This window comes from Sinocyclocheilus grahami, unplaced genomic scaffold (assembly GCF_001515645.1).
Source record: "Sinocyclocheilus grahami isolate Dianchi unplaced genomic scaffold, SAMN03320097.WGS_v1.1 scaffold826.1, whole genome shotgun sequence".
NCBI classification, from domain to species: domain Eukaryota; kingdom Metazoa; phylum Chordata; class Actinopteri; order Cypriniformes; family Cyprinidae; genus Sinocyclocheilus; species Sinocyclocheilus grahami.
In genome coordinates, this window is record NW_015506005.1 from 3906 (window position 1) to 22166 (window position 18261).

The window sequence follows — 18261 nt, forward strand, 5'->3', positions numbered from 1 at the left end:
CGCCTCTTGAGATCAGGGGAGTGAGGTTTACCTGCACAGCACCTACCCGCTGGCCTCCGTTACACTCACCCCCCTAAAACCTCACTCCAATCCGGGTCATGGCACCAATGTAACCTCTCTCTCCCGGGGCCTCACCACCACACCTCGTTCTTGCTCCGAGTGGGTCTCCGGCATGGGAGGCGGGAACACTAACAAGGAGGCTAAAGACTGCAGCCCCTAGCGCCAGTCGCTAGTGCGCCTCTTGAGATCAAGGGAGTGAGGTTTACCTATACAGCACTTACCCGCTGGCCTCCGTTACACTAGCCATGAGGTTTAGTAGAGAGTTGGCAGCTCTTTGGACAGTGCTTTTCTGACTGACCCATCCATTTGTCAAGTAATGAGCCAATGAGATGAATCAGGTGTGGTTGATTTGAGGAGTTGAAAAATATGTAGGCTACTGTTGGTGCCTCCAGGAGCAGGGTTGGGAAATACTGATGTAGCAACATCCGCTTGTTTTCTTATGGTTTTCTTATTGTGTGCACATTTATGGGTATCATGTTCCCGATTACATAACCACATGTGCGTTAGTATGCATTTCACTGAAAGTTTCCTCTGATTGTTTGCAATAACAGCTTATGCATATTGATGAGAAAATATCAGATTTATTTAATATTAAAAAGTCTTGGGAAAGCAATACAAACAATCTTTTTATCTTCTTTATCTCTTTTTGGCAGCAGGGTTGGGAAATACTGATGTAGCAACATGCGCTTGTTTTCTTATGGTTTTCTTATTGTGTGCACATTTATGGGTATCATGTTCCCGATTACATAACCACATGTGCGTTAGTATGCATTTCACTGAAATGTTTCCTCTGATTGTTTGCAATAACAGCTTATGCATATTGATGCGAAAATATCAGATTTATTTAATATTAAAAAACAAACAAACAGACAGCAAGGGTCATTTTAAAAATGATAAATATTGTGAACACAACATTGAGCATATACTTCTTGTGGTCATTCATAATGCAATGAAACACAACCGTACAGTGCTATTAATATATGCTTGCATAACTGTTTTCTTAAATAATAAGTGTTAATCACACATCAAGTATGATTTCAAACTGTCCAGCCTCTTTAGAGAGGAAAAACACATCTTTGGACACATCCTCCTTATTTTGACACCTCACAATTCATACACTTTTTCTGACCTCTGAAATGTCACATGTCTCACTTCTCATCCCAGCTACAATTTTTCTGCCTTCAGTATTTACTCCTTTGCAATACATACACTTCTCTCCAGCTGTCCAGCTGTACTTCTCTTCACTCTGCTTCAGTCAGGTTAACATGCCCCACCAGGCCTTAACACATGTGGGACTCTTCATCCCTGAGCTTTTGCTGAAAAACACCAACTTCAGCACCACCACAATAATAACTTGTTTGTTTTGTTGTTGTTGTTTTTTACTAAGGAATCTACTGTTTTGCATCTTAAATTCTGGCCACATGCCGTTTAAGTGTTCCCAGGCAACAGTACTCAAAGAGCATTGGGAAATGCTGTCACTGGTCCCCAGTTCAGTAGGGAATGCGAGCATCCACAATGGAAGTCTATCTTGGCAATCTCTTGAAAGACTTTTTCATATCTTTAAGGCAGCCAGCTCTGATGGTTCACTTTGCAACCTTGTAGGCAGCTAAGTTCAGCGGCTCCTTGCTCGGGACGCACCAGTCATCAGCTTCCTGGTTGAATTTGTAATGGCGCAAGGCAGTCTGATTGAACACTGGAAGCTTCTCTACTGAATCTGTGGACAGGGCCTGCGAGAAGAAGACTGGATTAATGATTTGAAGACTGACAGATGTAATGTCCAAAGTTGACAGGATGTTTTGCACGGGTACAAGCTCAACAGATAAGGTTAGTGTAAGCAAAACCCTCATTACGGTTTGCCATCTTGCGGTTTGTTTAAAATTTCACCTAAAAGTGCAAAGTCGTGGTTTACTCATTGTTCCAAACCCATATGACTTACTTTCTTTCGTGGAATACAAAAGGAGAGGTTTAGCATAATGTTGACACAGCCCATTTAGTGATAACTGGGCAAAAATCCTTTCAATTTCAATTTTTATGCACGCTAACACTTTATTTAGGGATCTCTTTACCTTCAGCTGAATTACGGCATCTGTACCATAGCCCTCCATTGGATAATCAAACTGTCCAGCCTCTTTAGAGAGGAAAAACACATCTTTGGACACATCTTCCTTATTTTGACACTTCTCACAATTCATACACTTTTTCTGACCTCTGAAATGTCACATGTCTCACTTCTCATCCCAGCTACAATTTTTCTGCCTTCAGTATTTACTCCTTTGCAATACATACACTTCTCTCCAGCTGTTTTTAGACTTCACTCTGCTTCAGTCAGGTTAACATGCCCCACCAGGCCTTAACACATGTGGGACTCTTCATCCCTGAGCTTTTGCTGAAAAACACCAACTTCAGCACCACCACAATAATAACTTGTTTGTTTTGTTGTTGTTGTTTTTTACTAAGGAATCTACTGTTTTGCATCTTAAATTCTGGCCACATGCCGTTTAAGTGTTCCCAGGCAACAGTACTCAAAGAGCATTGGGAAATGCTGTCACTGGTCCCCAGTTCAGTAGGGAATGCGAGCATCCACAATGGAAGTCTATCTTGGCAATCTCTTGAAAGACTTTTTCATATCTTTAAGGCAGCCAGCTCTGATGGTTCACTTTGCAACCTTGTAGGCAGCTAAGTTCAGCGGCTCCTTGCTCGGGACGCACCAGTCATCAGCTTCCTGGTTGAATTTGTAATGGCGCAAGGCAGTCTGATTGAACACTGGAAGCTTCTCTACTGAATCTGTGGACAGGGCCTGCGAGAAGAAGACTGGATTAATGATTTGAAGACTGACAGATGTAATGTCCAAAGTTGACAGGATGTTTTGCACGGGTACAAGCTCAACAGATAAGGTTAGTGTAAGCAAAACCCTCATTACGGTTTGCCATCTTGCGGTTTGTTTAAAATTTCACCTAAAAGTGCAAAGTCGTGGTTTACTCATTGTTCCAAACCCATATGACTTACTTTCTTTCGTGGAATACAAAAGGAGAGGTTTAGCATAATGTTGACACAGCCCATTTAGTGATAACTGGGCAAAAATCCTTTCAATTTCAATTTTTATGCACGCTAACACTTTATTTAGGGATCTCTTTACCTTCAGCTGAATTACGGCATCTGTACCATAGCCCTCCATTGGATAAAGCTGGAGATCACCTTGGAAGTATCGTGCATACAGGCGGGAGGTGGGAAGGCCATAACCAAAGCCAGCCTGAGGGATAGGTTTGACTTTGAGTTTTTTATGAAAAAACATATGCATCTGCTATTATGTAGTGTCTTACGCTCTTACCATTGGGGTCCGTTGATGGTCACCAATAGTAGGTCTGGGCGCTGTTGAATACATGTAGCTAAAAAGTCTATCAATCTTCCTGAAAGGAACGCCACCGCCCCTGTCACTGATCTGGAACATGAAATGTGAATGTTTAGAGAACAATGATGTGTTTTGTGAGCTGCATTACAACAGATGATGAATACGTGTGGGTTACATGACTAAGACTAAGGGAATGCCTGTTGTATATGTATAAGAAGATAAATATAATCTTGCAAACACTGTTACCACATGGATATAGCATTGCAGTTCAACGTCTGCTTTGTTGCACGCTTTAGCCACCAACAGGGCAAAGGTTAATATCGTAATACTAGTCAAAGCTAGTTTCCATTTATGGCAACAAATGATCTTGATTAAGGGTGGTTAGAATATTAATCTCTAGGACAGTTTATATAACGTTATTATAAGTTATCGCTGAATCTAGGGCAATGTAACAGTGTGAGCAAGGAACCGGTGGTTGAGAAGAATGATTCAAACAAGGCGGTGGTGTTAGTGTGACCTCATATTCTCACTGCCAACTTTCTCTAAAAACATCATATTTGAACTTCCATTCACCTTGATTGACAGGTCCTCTCCACCTAGAGCAACCATGACTTTGATTGGTGGCAATGTGCTGCTTGTTTCATGAGTCTCAATAGTAGCCCTCATTGCATTCTGGAGTGGAGGAGACATAAGAATGACTTATTTAAAATCTAAAACGAATTATCATTCCATATGCAAAAATAAAGCTCCATGCCTACCTTGAAGAGCTCAAAAGCCATGTGGTAGAGATGAGAAGGAACGTAGGAAATCTCGATTGGTTGCGACTTGTTCTTTGCTGCACCAGAGAACAAATGTTATAAAATACAATGTAGTTTGTGAATGAAATTGAAATGAAACATGATGGAGAATATATTTGAACATGTCTGTTCCTCACCGTTTATCTCTCTAAGCTCCAGCTCAGGGGATCCGAGGTAATACTGCTCACAGAGCATTTTAGCACACTCATATGCATCTGAAGCAGAACACAGGACATTAGTATTGAATTTACACTTGTTGCTAGGGTAATACTTGCATCCCAGGTCGATAACAGTATGCACTGAAGCACTCACCGCTGATTACATTTGTGACGTCACAGCAGGAGTCAATGCACCCGATGCTGCTGGGATGTCCTGGCTTTGTGGAGCCATCGAAGATCAGAGCTAAAGATAGAGCAGGAAATAAAAGGGAACCGAGGGTTAGCGGTGTACTTCAAGCTAATCATTCTCTCATATTCAGTGAATAATTAACTCAAACTGGAGCAGTCCGGATTATTCAAGATCTAATGACCTGTAAAGTGCTGCGAAAGCGACTATTGATGCCAAGTCCAGGTATTAGGACTAGAGCAAAGATTTAGGACAAGATTGACTTACTGTGCTGGTTGATGAGCATGCGCATGGAGATGCGGTTCATGTAAAAGCGGTCCAGAAAGTACTGAATGTTCTGACTTGTCAAAGGATCTGCCCCAAACGCATCCCTATACTCGATGATGCCCTGGGCCAGGGTGGGTACCACATCATTGTGCCTGTTCCTGATGGTCACCAGAGTGTCCACAAATCTTTGGGGATAAACAGCAAAACAACTCCATGAATCCTGCTGTTGTGTACCGTTTAATAATACTTCTTTAATATTCTGATAGATGATGTGTGTAGATTGCAGAACCTACTCAGCAAGAACTTTGGGGTCATTAGGACTCTTGTCTTGAAATTCTAGGATGTCCATCAGGCTTTGGATAAACCTGAGAAAGTAAGATAGAGAAGACAAAGGGAATGCAAGGTTGTACATTCACTATAGATTAAGGTTACCACTGCAGAGTTACAATTACACTTTTTCATCTCCAATAACACCCTCAACCTAAATAATGTCTTCACACTTACAGGAAAGTTTTGCAATTTTTAAGCACTCACCGGTGTTGTTATTGTTAACTAAAACTATTGAAAATAAAATATAAATATTATATGAAAAACTTAAAATAAAATAAAAAATGCAAAAATTAAGAATAATAAAAAATTGTCCAAGAACTGTTCAAGTACTAAAATTACTCAAATTAATCTAAAATAAAAACAAACTGCATAAATTAACTAAAACTATTAAAAATTGTTTTCCATATTAAAATAAAGTTGAAATAAAATAAATATATAAATATTAGATTAAAATGTTAAACTTAAAAATGTAGATTTTGCCTGGGCAAGGAACTTAAATACGTTTAAGTACTAAAATCACTCAAATTAAATCTGAAATAAAAAGATTAAATAAAATTTTAAAAATTCAGTAGGCTATTAAAATAAAGCTAAAATAAAAATATTAGATTCAAATTTTAAACTTATAAACGTAATGTTTCCTTGAAACTAACTAAAATGTGTATATTTTTTTTTATTACTAAAATTTCTAAAAATAAATTAAAGCTAATTTTAAAAACAAAAACTCATAGAAAGCACATAACGGAATTACTAAAACTAAAATGAAAACAAAATATAAAAATGAAAAAGCTCATTAAAAATATTTAATGTAAGTTCAAAATAATAAATAATAGTATATAAATATATAAAGAATAGTATTTAAACAATATTTTATACTAGGCTATAATTATTTGTGATTATTGTTATACATTTTAAATATATTAGCTATTAATATTCATTATAGATTTTTTCCTAATTTGTTTTTTATATGTTAACTGCTTATTTCCCTGAGTTTCCCTGCTTGCTGTTCTGCTGGAGCACAGTAGAATATACTGTTCCAAATCAGTTCTCGAAAACAAGTCACGCCGCACCTTCTCATATTTCACTTTCTGAAGTGAACCACAGTATCCGTTACATAATGTGCCCGCAGTCTAGTAAACAAGTGAGGGTCTGCAATGGTATTTCAACACAAAACTACATTCCATAGGCTCGTGAGCAAGTATTTATAAGTACGTTTTTAAAGAAAATGTTGTAAGCATCTCACACCACAACTTAATGTCACATGGTCCAGAAACCCAAACTAGAAACTAGAAGAAAAATAGCCTAATATAATAAGAAGAAGTGCTTTAGTAAGAACTGCTGTGATGATTATTAAGATTACAACTTTGATCCTTAGATTAAAGTTATAATGGAAACTGGATGAAGCTTGATTCTCAACTTTAAACTGCCGAGTGTGTAATGTACAGTAGCCTACAGTAGTGGCTCATACTTCGAAAACATCAGGCTGAGGAACTAGGGCAAAGTTCATTGTTCAGTTAGGAGGCGTGAGACACATTACATAATGCACACGTGTAAAACAAACCATTTTAATGGGTTAGTATGTTCAGCAATGTATTAAATCATACACATACATGATTTATCTGTTTACTCAAACTACAAGTCAGACTGTTCAAAAGTTGGTTAAAGGGGTCATATGATGCTTTTTTAAAGATCATTATTTTGTGTATTTGGTGTAACAGAATATGTTGACATGCTTTAATGTTCAAAAAACACATTATTTTTCAAATACTGTACATTATTGTAGGTCCTCTATGCCCCGCCTCTCTCAAACGCCTCGTTTTCTACAAAGTCCCTCCTTCCGACAAGCGCAGTCTGCTCTGATTGGCCAGCTGACCCGGTGCATTGTGATTGGCCGAACACCGCAAGCGCTCATCGGAAATGTAACGCCCCTTACCATAATCGCGAGCTTCATCTTTCAAAATAAATGTAAAGACAGCAAATAATGTCATTAGTTTTACCATCAGTTTAAGCCCGAAAGGGGAACAGAGTCGCGTGACAGACACAGTGATGAAGCGGGTATGTGTTTGCAGTACACAAGCCACGGTTAAGACAGCTGTCTCCACTGTGATGTGACCCTGTCTCTCTCTCTCTCTCTCGCACGCACGCACACACACATCCAAAGAGAAAGGAAAACTTGAAATCGCATCATATGACCCCTTTAATACTTTTTTTAGTCTGATAACCCAGGACATGGACTTACCAGCTGTGAACTAGCTGAACGGACTGGGTCATTATTAGTTGGTCAGGTAAAAGGTTGATCTCCTTCAAACTGTTGCTTAGTCTGACGGGGAGCTCTTGTTTGAGGAAAGCGAAGGATGTTTTCTCGCACGCATTTGTGGATCCTGAAAAAACAATGTGACAGTGTGAATGCTCAGCTAAATGCCCACTTTGCTGCAATACAGTTGAACTAAATCTTTAATACACTCTTAAAAATAAAGGTGCTTCAAAAGGTTCTTCACAGCGATGCCATAGAAGAACCATTTTTGGTTCCACAAAGAACCATTCAGTCAAAGGTTCTTTAAAGAACCATCTCTTTCTTACCTTTTTATAATCTGAAGAACCTTCTTTCACCACAAAGAAGCTTTTGTGAAACAGAAAGGTTCTTCAGATGTTAAAGGTTCTTTATGGAACCATTTCGACAAAAAGGTTCTTCTATGGCATCGTGAAGCACCTTTATTTTTAAGAGTGTACTAAGAAAAACAAACGTAAGCAAACAGCAATTACTGAATGACTTACAAGTTTTATTTTTAATCTGACAGTATTTCTGCTGAGGTTCGTTGCGTGTACTAATTTGACGTGTTAAAGTTTTTTTTGTTTTTTAAAAAAAACAAAAAAAACTTCACTCTTTGTGCATAAATGGTGTGCAAATATAACAGGCTAAAGTTACAAATAACGGCAGTCCGAAGACCTTACAGAAAGCGCCAGAGCAGCGAACGGTTACTATGGTATACATGAATAAGCCAATCCAAATAATTTCATAACATAAAGAATATCGCAGGTTTTGGAGCAATACACATGCACTAATGCCCAGTGTGCACCAATCAGCCTTGGAATGACAAGATTTCATGCAAACATATTTTGCATTAAAATCTTAAACTCACCGAAATCCAGAAACTGCTTCATTGACAAAGGCGATGGAGAAAATTTCGCGTAATAATCGATATGCTTTGGCGCATTTAGCATTGCGGCATTCCTCATTATATACCTTACAAACTTCATCATGGAAGATCTAAATATCCGAACTAAAAACTAAAACGTTTTATGTTGTCAGAGACTAGAACAAAGCCGTAGAGAAGTTTCCCGTATATCCTCGCGTGCAGTTCTCTAGTCAGTCTGGGGCTGTCTTGTCTCGAGACCCCAGTTGATGACAGCTCTTTAAAGTCTGCGTTCTTGCACAGTGACACGCCCACGCCGGTACGTCGATATCGATGGTGACCAATTAGAGAGAGGAAACAGGGACACTGTCAACTCTCGGAATCGCGATCAACAAGCTGGCATCTCCGTGATGTGTGTACGAGTATGACAACATGGAAAATCACGCGATAGCATCACAACAAGTCGCCAAATAAAGATGATACAGCTGGACATTATGAGGTCAAGCGTCACCCATCACCCAGTTGGACCCGAGTGCAGTATGTGGCATGGAGCAGTGATGGAGCAATAAAACACGTAAAGTGAAAAAAAAATTACCTGCCAAAAGGCATGACAAATTCACTATTTAAAAATGCAGTGATGCATCTTAGAAATGTACATTATGCAATAATTGAAATGTGACTTAAGTGTCCAAATCATTTTTGGGGTCACTGTACATTATTGTTATATATACATATAGCCATTATATATAGCAAATGTAGTCATCACTGAAATATTAAGTCCTATACAACAATAAGGTGAGAAGAGGCCAAAAACAAAAAAAATGTACCTGCCAAAAGGCATGACAAATTCACTTTTTAAAAATGCAGTGATGCATCTTAGAAATGTACATTATGCAATAATATGGTAAGTGGGTAGGCCTAATAGATCAAATGAGAGAAGGTCGGCGTTATTAGACTAAAGCATGTGAATGAAAAAGGAAACAAATGAATGTCAAATGCAAACGAGAGTAGTGTCCTTGTTTTAGAGCAGTTATAAATAGTAGAAATAAATATAATTTAAAAGGATCAGTGAAGCTGATGCATACATAAGAAAATGTAGTTTTATGTATGCATAAACATGTTTAATACAAATACACTGGGGCCCAAACCTATAGCATGTGAACACTTTTGGACAGGTACATTTATTTGAATGTTATCACATTCAACACGAGTTCGATTTTTTGTTAAATTATTCTACCGCATTCATTTAAATTGAAATGTGACTTAAGTGTCCAAATCATTTTTGAGGTCACTGTACATTATTGTTATATATACATATAGCCATTATATATAGCAAATTTAGTCATTACTGAAAGATTAAGTCCTATACAACAATAAGGTGAGAAGAGGACAAAAACTAAATATTCAGCTTTTAATAAAGGATATATAATAATAAAGAATACATTTAATAATGAATATGTTTTTAATCATTAATCACAAAGATTTGGTAAGCTTATAACACATATAGCCTTTTAAAAAATGATATATAAAAAACAGGCCTAGGTATTAGTTATTGGAGAACGGAAAAACACTTAAATTCAGAGATCTCAATCACTGACGTGAAACAGTGCAGTAAACAAGACAACTGAGAAAACTGAGATTGCATAAAACAAGTGTTGAAACTAAACTAAACGTCTCATGACTGCTCCCTGGAGGAGGAACATACAGTAAAGTTAGCACTGAGCTGAGGAAAGGTGTCCTGTTGAAAAAGCTTGAATTGGCGGTTGGAACTGGTACAGTAGCTAGTTATGAGTCAATCTGTTTGTCTGTACCAGTTTGCACAACAAGTGACCATCCAAAGGAAGAACCAGTTTAAACTGGTCATGAGTCAGTATGAACTGGAAAACTACACAATCTCTAAATTTCATAGTCAAATACTACACTTTTGGAAAATGATATTCACACATAACTTTACTCCACACAGTTCGACTCAGTGGAACAATAGAACAATACTTATAAATAGGAAATCAGTATTTAAAGCTGAATGGTTTGACAAAGGAATTCTCTTTGTAACTGACTTGATGGATTGTAAAGGTGTTCTACTGGATCACACCAGCTTTGTTGTACGTTCTAATATAAACTGTACTCATAGAGAGTATCAACAAATTTGTAAAGCTATTCCTAGCCTTGATCCACCTTATCCAGAATACTTTGACTTACTCTGATGTCACTATAAATCATAAATTAGTTGATAAAAACTTCAATAACAGGGTTGCTACGGATGCTTTTAAATCTAAATTGTTCCATGATTATAATAAAAACAATGTGCCTGTAAACCATTCTGATATGCTGTGTAAAGCCTTCTCTAAATATGTTAAATGGCCAATTCCGCCTATAAAGTCAAAGAAACGCATTTCAAAACTTGTCATAAGATCTATCCAGTTTCCAATTTTCTTCATAAGCGATTTGACAAGGCGGGTTGTGCTTTTTGTGATTTTACCGATGAATCTCTAGAACACTTATTTTTTACATGCTCCATTTCATGCCAGTTCTGGAGTGATATTAGAGACTGGCTGAATCTAAAAATGTCAAACATCCCTGTATTTAACATCAACCATATCCTGTTTTATGTTGATGATTTAGATAATTCAATATCAGACATTGTGAATATTGTTTTCCTACTTACCAAATATCATACATTGTTGTAAGTGGAGAGACTCTCGCCCCTGCTTTGTTCATTTCATGAACGAATTTAAACTATTCTACTCCTCACTGAGATTACTTAAAAATTGCCGTGCCCCGAAAATATCATCGGACATGTCCAAGTTTCTTGTGTTTTAAATGTTTTTTTGGGGTTTTTTTGCCTTACATGTATTGTGGATCCCCTTAAGGTTTGATGCTGATTGTTATTGTATTTGATTTTATTCTATGCTGTTACCTCTATGAGTTCTTGTATTCTGTTTAATAAAAAAAATAAATAAAAAATACACAATCGTCACATCACACTAAAATGAGTCAAATTTCAACTCTAGTTCACATAAATATAAGCGTATTCTTTCAAGCCCTGAAAAGTTGGCTACTTTTAAACGCATCTGCATTTCTTAATCCCGATGGTTTCTGCGAATATAAGGGGGGGTTAGTTAAACACCCAACCTAAACGTTGAGACATTTAAAAGGGTTTTTTTCGGGAAGACGTCAGCTGAACAATCGGTAGGCTATGTTGAATCCATTGAACTGGCTGTACTTGAATCCCTCACACCCTCGTTTTCATCCCTGTCAAGCATTAATATTTTCGTTAAGGCTTTAAGCCAGGGGTGCCCAAACTCGGTCCTGGAGGGCCGGTGTCCTGCAGAGTTTAGCTCCAACTTGCCTCAACACACCTGCCTGGAAGTTTCTAGTATGCCTAGTAAGAGCTTGATTAGCTGGTTCAGGTGTGTTTAATTGGGGTTGGAGCTAAACTCTGCAGGACACTGGCCCTCCAGGACCGAGTTTGGGCACCCCTGCTTTAAGCGATAAATGTCTCTGTGGCATCTGATTTCTGAATCATCAAGTCACTAAAATAACAGATAAGCAGTAGGCTAACACACACACAAACGTTACCATAAACTCAGTTTAACACTAATGACAAAAACCTACAGTAATGTGAAGAGGGTAATACACTTATCTAGTTTTATAGATTGTAACACAGATGTGCATAGGCCTATGACCTGGTTAAAATAGATGGATATAGATAGGGTGTTTTAACCAAGGACAATATCATTTTTTTTTTTTTTTTGCATTTCAGATTGAGCATGTGTAAAACCATTCAGGTTTAGTTCACCACAGATGTCCAGTTGAGACCAACCAACAACCAAATCCGTAGAAATTGACGAATGACCTGAGCACAAACATCCAACGCCATATAGTCACGGATTTCCGGAATGGACGTTGACATTGTTGAATATTGCTGCTGAAACAAACAGGGCCTATTATTATTACTCAACTGCAAATGAAGGCTTGAGTTCTAATTTATAAAACTAATACAAATCTTCATTTAAATGTACATTTTGTTAATTCGTGAAATGTTGTTGTGTTTTAGGACGGAGGCATATTTATTTTAAACCAAACTATCACTACTCAACATATCATCACTAAAAAAGGCCAGTTGTAATGTACTTTGAATTTGTGTCTTTCTTATGAGACTTACTCTGGCAATCAGCCAATGTCAGAGCGCGCTATCAGAACAACAGCACAAAAATACATTGTTGTAAGTGGAGAGACTCTCGCCCCTGCTTTGTTCATTTCATGAACGAATTTAAACTATTCTACTCCTCACTGAGATTACTTAAAAATTGCCGTGCCCCGAAAATATCATCGGACATGTCCAAGTTTCTTGTGTTTTAAATGTTTTTTTGGGGTTTTTTTGCCTTACATGTATTGTGGATCCCCTTAAGGTTTGATGCTGATTGTTATTGTATTTGATTTTATTCTATGCTGTTACCTCTATGAGTTCTTGTATTCTGTTTAATAAAAAAAAAAAATAAAAAATACACAATCGTCACATCACACTAAAATGAGTCAAATTTCAACTCTAGTTCACATAAATATAAGCGTATTCTTTCAAGCCCTGAAAAGTTGGCTACTTTTAAACGCATCTGCATTTCTTAATCCCGATGGTTTCTGCGAATGTAAGGGGGGGTTAGTTAAACACCCAACCTAAACGTTGAGACATTTAAAAGGATTTTTTGTTTTTTTTCGGGAAGACGTCAGCTGAACAATCGGTAGGCTATGTTGAATCCATTGAACTGGCTGTACTTGAATCCCTCACACCCTCGTTTTCATCCCTGTCAAGCATTAATATTTTCGTTAAGGCTTTAAGCCAGGGGTGCCCAAACTCGGTCCTGGAGGGCCGGTGTCCTGCAGAGTTTAGCTCCAACTTGCCTCAACACACCTGCCTGGAAGTTTCTAGTATGCCTAGTAAGAGCTTGATTAGCTGGTTCAGGTGTGTTTAATTGGGGTTGGAGCTAAACTCTGCAGGACACTGGCCCTCCAGGACCGAGTTTGGGCACCCCTGCTTTAAGCGATAAATGTCTCTGTGGCATCTGATTTCTGAATCATCAAGTCACTAAAATAACAGATAAGCAGTAGGCTAACACACACACAAACGTTACCATAAACTCAGTTTAACACTAATGACAAAAACCTACAGTAATGTGAAGAGGGTAATACACTTATCTAGTTTTATAGATTGTAACACAGATGTGCATAGGCCTATGACCTGGTTAAAATAGATGGATATAGATAGGGTGTTTTAACCAAGGACAATATCATTTTTTTTTTTTTTTTGCATTTCAGATTGAGCATGTGTAAAACCATTCAGGTTTAGTTCACCACAGATGTCCAGTTGAGACCAACCAACAACCAAATCCGTAGAAATTGACGAATGACCTGAGCACAAACATCCAACGCCATATAGTCACGGATTTCCGGAATGGACGTTGACATTGTTGAATATTGCTGCTGAAACAAACAGGGCCTATTATTATTACTCAACTGCAAATGAAGGCTTGAGTTCTAATTTATAAAACTAATACAAATCTTCATTTAAATGTACATTTTGTTAATTCGTGAAATGTTGTTGTGTTTTAGGACGGAGGCATATTTATTTTAAACCAAACTATCACTACTCAACATATCATCACTAAAAAAGGCCAGTTGTAATGTACTTTGAATTTGTGTCTTTCTTATGAGACTTACTCTGGCAATCAGCCAATGTCAGAGCGCGCTATCAGAACAACAGCACAAAAGGTGCGTTCGACTTTATGCGGCGCCGCGCAAACCGATCGGCGGCTGACTTGAAGCAGTGCATGCCGGTTAGAAATTTTGTCCGACTTGAACCGGCACCGACGCTACGTCACTGTCACGTGTGGCATCAAAGTACCGCGATATCGTTTCGAGAGCAGCCTGACTCAGCTTTGGCAGCTTCCAAATTCACCACATGACAACAATGACGTGTTTCTAACATCTTCAAATCCAGTACTGCTCATAAATCTGTGTTTTTAGAACAGTAAAAGCTTTTTTACTGTAGTCGCAATATTATTTTGAGTCACGTTTATCATGAAAGCAGATATACCCCCACTTTATTAGTATATATTTATGTTGAACGTTATTCTTGAACAGATGGCGCTGTATTAAGCAGTATATAAAAAGTGTTTCTGTTGCTCATGAAAACGTTTCTGAAATGTCTATGTATTTGACAAATATTGCATTTAATTCACTTCATCTGTGATAGAGTATGCAAACACTGCGCGAGCATCACTAACGGGAGCAGAAAGTGTCCGGCTTGACGGCTCCGTTTTCAACTCGCACCCGACAGCAAGCGGCTACTCTCGTTGACTGCCGTCTGTAGCGGTGCTTCAAGTCGAACGCACCTAAAGACTCTATGCTCCGCCCATTTCCAGCAGGTAGTGTTGATTAGCGTTTGTAGAAAGAGCGGGAGAACGCTAAATGGACTTGATGCTTTCTTCATGTTTGGTGTTGAATGCGTATATTATATGAACCAAGTAAGTTGATTTATGTACTTCAGCTCATGTTAACTGTGATCCTACTGAATTTATTATGTTGGTTTATATTTATTGTTTAAAGGGGTCATATGATGTTGCTAAAAAAAACATTATTTTGTGTATTTGGTGTAATGCAATGTGTTTATGCAGTTTAAGGTTCAAAAAACAGATTATTTTCCACATGATGTACATTATTGTTTCTCCTCTATGCCCCGCCTTTCTGAAACGCATCGATTTTTACAAAGCTCATCGGTCTGAAAAGCGAGGTGTGCTGTGATTGGCCAGCTATCCAGTGCGTTGTGATTGGCGGAATACCTCAAGCCTGTGACGGAAATGTTACGCCCCTTACCATACTGTGATGCCCTGTCCGGCCAGAGCGACGAGACAAAAACATTAAAACCCATTATAAACGAGGCATTTGTTGCATCCAGTGGGGACATAATTACTGAACATCTGAGTATTTGGGTTGAACTGTTCTGGAACAGTTTTGTAAATACAACTTAATCATGCACTGATTTCTAGTCTTGTCCTCTTTTGGAAGGCCAAACAAAGTAGTTTCGCTTTCACAACGAAACACACAGTGTCTCCACAACATGGCGGCGGCGTCGGCAACAGCGAGAATAAAAGGTATGCCTTCTTTCTTAGCGTGAACATTTGGGCGGCGTTATGCAAATCTTCCCACATCGTGATGTAGACATGTGGGGGCGTGTTAGAATGAGCCATTTTAGGTAGGCGTGGTTGACTCTTAACCTTTATAAAGAATATCTCTTTGGATTTGAGACTTTAGTCTTTGCAACTTTACAGATCTTCTTTATGCACCAAGAGCTTTTGTGAAATCGCATCATATGACCCCTTTTTTAACGTCAAAAGTTTCTATTTACAACGTGTATTTGTAGCATTGAGCAATACAGCCAATCACAGACAGATCTGTTGATTCTTGAACAGCTCTGATTGGCCATTCCGTTCAAATAAACGCTGGATTTTGTTCCACACGCTCGCGAATCCTCTCAATAAGAGGTTCATTGATTATGAAGGAGCTTTGTGAGATTGCGATGAACTGAAGTAAGTGACACCTTTTTAGTGATTATAAAGGAAGTGCTATTTGCGCACTTTCTAGGCTAAATATAATCAGTTCAGAATTTGAATAAAATATGTTTTTCGGGAGTGACATAAATTCCTCATCCCTCACATAAATGCAGGATTCATTTTCGAGTGGGACACAAATATAATTTGTCAAAATAGAAGTTTATTAAGCAATGTAAATGCAGACTAATAGATTAATAGAAAAATATTTAAATTTTCATGTAAAAATATTTCTTAATTGTGGTTGCAATCATTTATAAAAGTAATGGCTAGTAAATCTTGCAATTCTCTCACTGTACATTGTTATTCTTGTTGTGGTAATAAGTTAATAGTTTTGCAGCACTGCAACAGTTATTTTACATAATTATATGATAGAAATGCAGTAACATCATGACGTTTTACACACCCACCAACCCAACCCCCACACAAAAATTAATAATAATAATATACAGTATCTCACAGAAGTGAGTACACCCCTCACATTTTTGTAAATATTTTATTATATCTTTTCGTGTGACAACACTGAAGAAATGACACTTTGCTACAATGTAAAGTAGTGAGTGTACAGCTTGTAAGCTTGTATAACAGTGTAAATTTGCTGTCCCCTCAAAATAACTCAACACACAGCCATTAATGTCTAAACCGCTGGCCACAAAAGTGAGTACACCCCTAAGTGAAAATGTCCAAATCGGGCCCAAAGTGTCAATATTTTGTGTGGCCACCATTATTTTCCAGCACGGCCTTAACCCTCTTGGGCATGGAGTTCACCAGAGCTTCACAGGTTGCCACTGGAGTCCTCTTCCACTCCTCCATGACGACATCACGGAGCTGATAATACAATATATAACAAAGTACTAATACTGCATAGAATTAACGATTCCCGGTAAACAAACAATATTACAAAAGGGACCAAACACTACAAATGGCAATAGACTACTTAATGATAAGATCTTGGCATTAAGGCATGAGGCTTCCTGGTGAGCATAATGGAGAGTAGAACCAATACATTGAGAACTAATAATTTAACGAATGTTTCAGACTAAATGCTAGCTTTTCACTTTAAAAAGTAAAAATGTCTTGTAGAGATATTTCTACATGATCCTACACTTAAAATTACAAGTTGAGTCATGAACTCATATTAAATAATATTGTTGACTTGAATTTAATCCCCTGTTGTTTTTACGGTTCTTCTCTTTGAATCCACAATCTTGTGACCAACTGACTTGTCTCTTTTCTCTATTGATGCACACTAGATGCCTCGACTCTTTCCTCAGGCTGCGCTACATCATTACGTCGGTAGCTGGTGGCAAGTGACTGTCTTTATAAGTGAGATGAATCAGTTATTCAACTGATTCATTCAAAAACACTAATTCATTCAGGAACAAAATAAGTACGAATGAGTGATTGAATCACTGACGCAACCAATTCGGTCAAAAAGCAGATTCATTCCAAAATGGAGAGGCACAGCAGTAAATGTGCTTGGCCTTTTTTTTGAACTATTTTCGTTGGCGGAGTAATACAGACTAAAATGTAAGTTACTCAATATTATCTTCATCTCTACTTCACGTAACGAATATCACATTCGCGATTAGGCCGTTTTTTTCCGAATATCAGCACGGCAGTTATTACCAGCGTCAGTCGGCAGAACAAATCAACAGACGTGAATAGCTATGTTCATATGGAGCAGATTATTATAAAGATTTTGTAATGCAGGTTAGTCACATAAATCACTTGACATTACTTGACATTTCTGTTTCTCTGGTGATGTTTTGGTGTCTTTCTGTGGTTAACCACTTATGTTACATAAAAATGATTTCCTCTTAAACAGGACAATAACAAATGCTCCAGTCTAAATAGATTGCTGCAGTGATGACATATTTTGTAGGCCATCCCAGAAGATGGTATCATCCTGGTTCCCTTGAGAAAAACCCTATTGGATGTTTTCATTGGCTTTTGGATTACTGCAGAAAATAAGATCTGTGACCAGGTCTATGATTCTTACGTTTTGTTCATCATGATAATCTTCACATATGAATGCAACTTTTATGAATTTTGAAGCTTAAATAAAATGGTAAAAACTAAATGTAGGGCTATAAACAAACTACACCACAGTCACATGACTTCAACGCGGCTTCCGACAGCTTTTAAAAATTATTCCCTGAAAAAAATAACCACTTGTTAGCAACAGCCTTTTTAAGACCAGTAAAAGCTTTAAAAAATAAAATCACAAGAGGGTATTACTGATGTATCTTATGTCATAGAATAAGATGTGAAAATATCTTGAGCTTGTGTTAACCACAGACCTTATTTCAGGCATTTAACTAAATAACCTTCCAAAAAAAAAAAAAAACTTGTTTATGGGTTTTGGCCAACAAAAA

The 18261-nt window shown here is 37.8% G+C and overlaps 1 protein-coding gene and 1 long non-coding RNA gene across 2 annotated transcripts; both read right to left on the reverse strand.

Annotated features, from left to right (window-relative positions):
* Positions 1-1435: 1435 nt before the first annotated feature.
* Positions 1436-2171, reverse strand: LOC107562511 (uncharacterized). The gene is made up of 2 exons (XR_001605995.1): positions 2127-2171; positions 1436-1787 (listed from the first exon to the last, which is right to left on the reverse strand). It is a non-coding gene; the product is annotated as an uncharacterized lncRNA (long non-coding RNA).
* Positions 2172-2505: 334 nt separating this feature from the next.
* Positions 2506-8575, reverse strand: LOC107562510 (pyruvate dehydrogenase (acetyl-transferring) kinase isozyme 2, mitochondrial-like). Its single transcript, XM_016247137.1, has 11 exons — positions 8286-8575; positions 7385-7526; positions 5112-5183; positions 4819-5003; positions 4519-4608; positions 4344-4421; positions 4168-4244; positions 3983-4081; positions 3389-3499; positions 3197-3310; positions 2506-2857 (listed from the first exon to the last, which is right to left on the reverse strand). The coding sequence occupies exons 1-11, from the start codon at positions 8404-8406 to the stop codon at positions 2714-2716; spliced, it is 1233 nt and encodes a 410-aa protein (XP_016102623.1). The 5' UTR covers positions 8407-8575; the 3' UTR covers positions 2506-2713.
* Between the last annotated feature and the right edge of the window lie 9686 nt (positions 8576-18261).

Bases quoted from the DNA above. Each gene is read 5' to 3' on its own strand.
- LOC107562510 (XM_016247137.1), bottom strand. From the start codon at position 8,406: ATGATGAAGTTTGTAAGGTATATAATGAGGAATGCCGCAATGCTAAAT. The intron at 4,422-4,518 runs GTGAGTGCTTCA...GTTCTGCTTCAG, and splicing joins CGTCACAAATGTAATCAGCG to ATGCATATGAGTGTGCTAAA. The intron at 4,082-4,167 runs GTAGGCATGGAG...CCTCCACTCCAG, and splicing joins TGGCTTTTGAGCTCTTCAAG to AATGCAATGAGGGCTACTAT.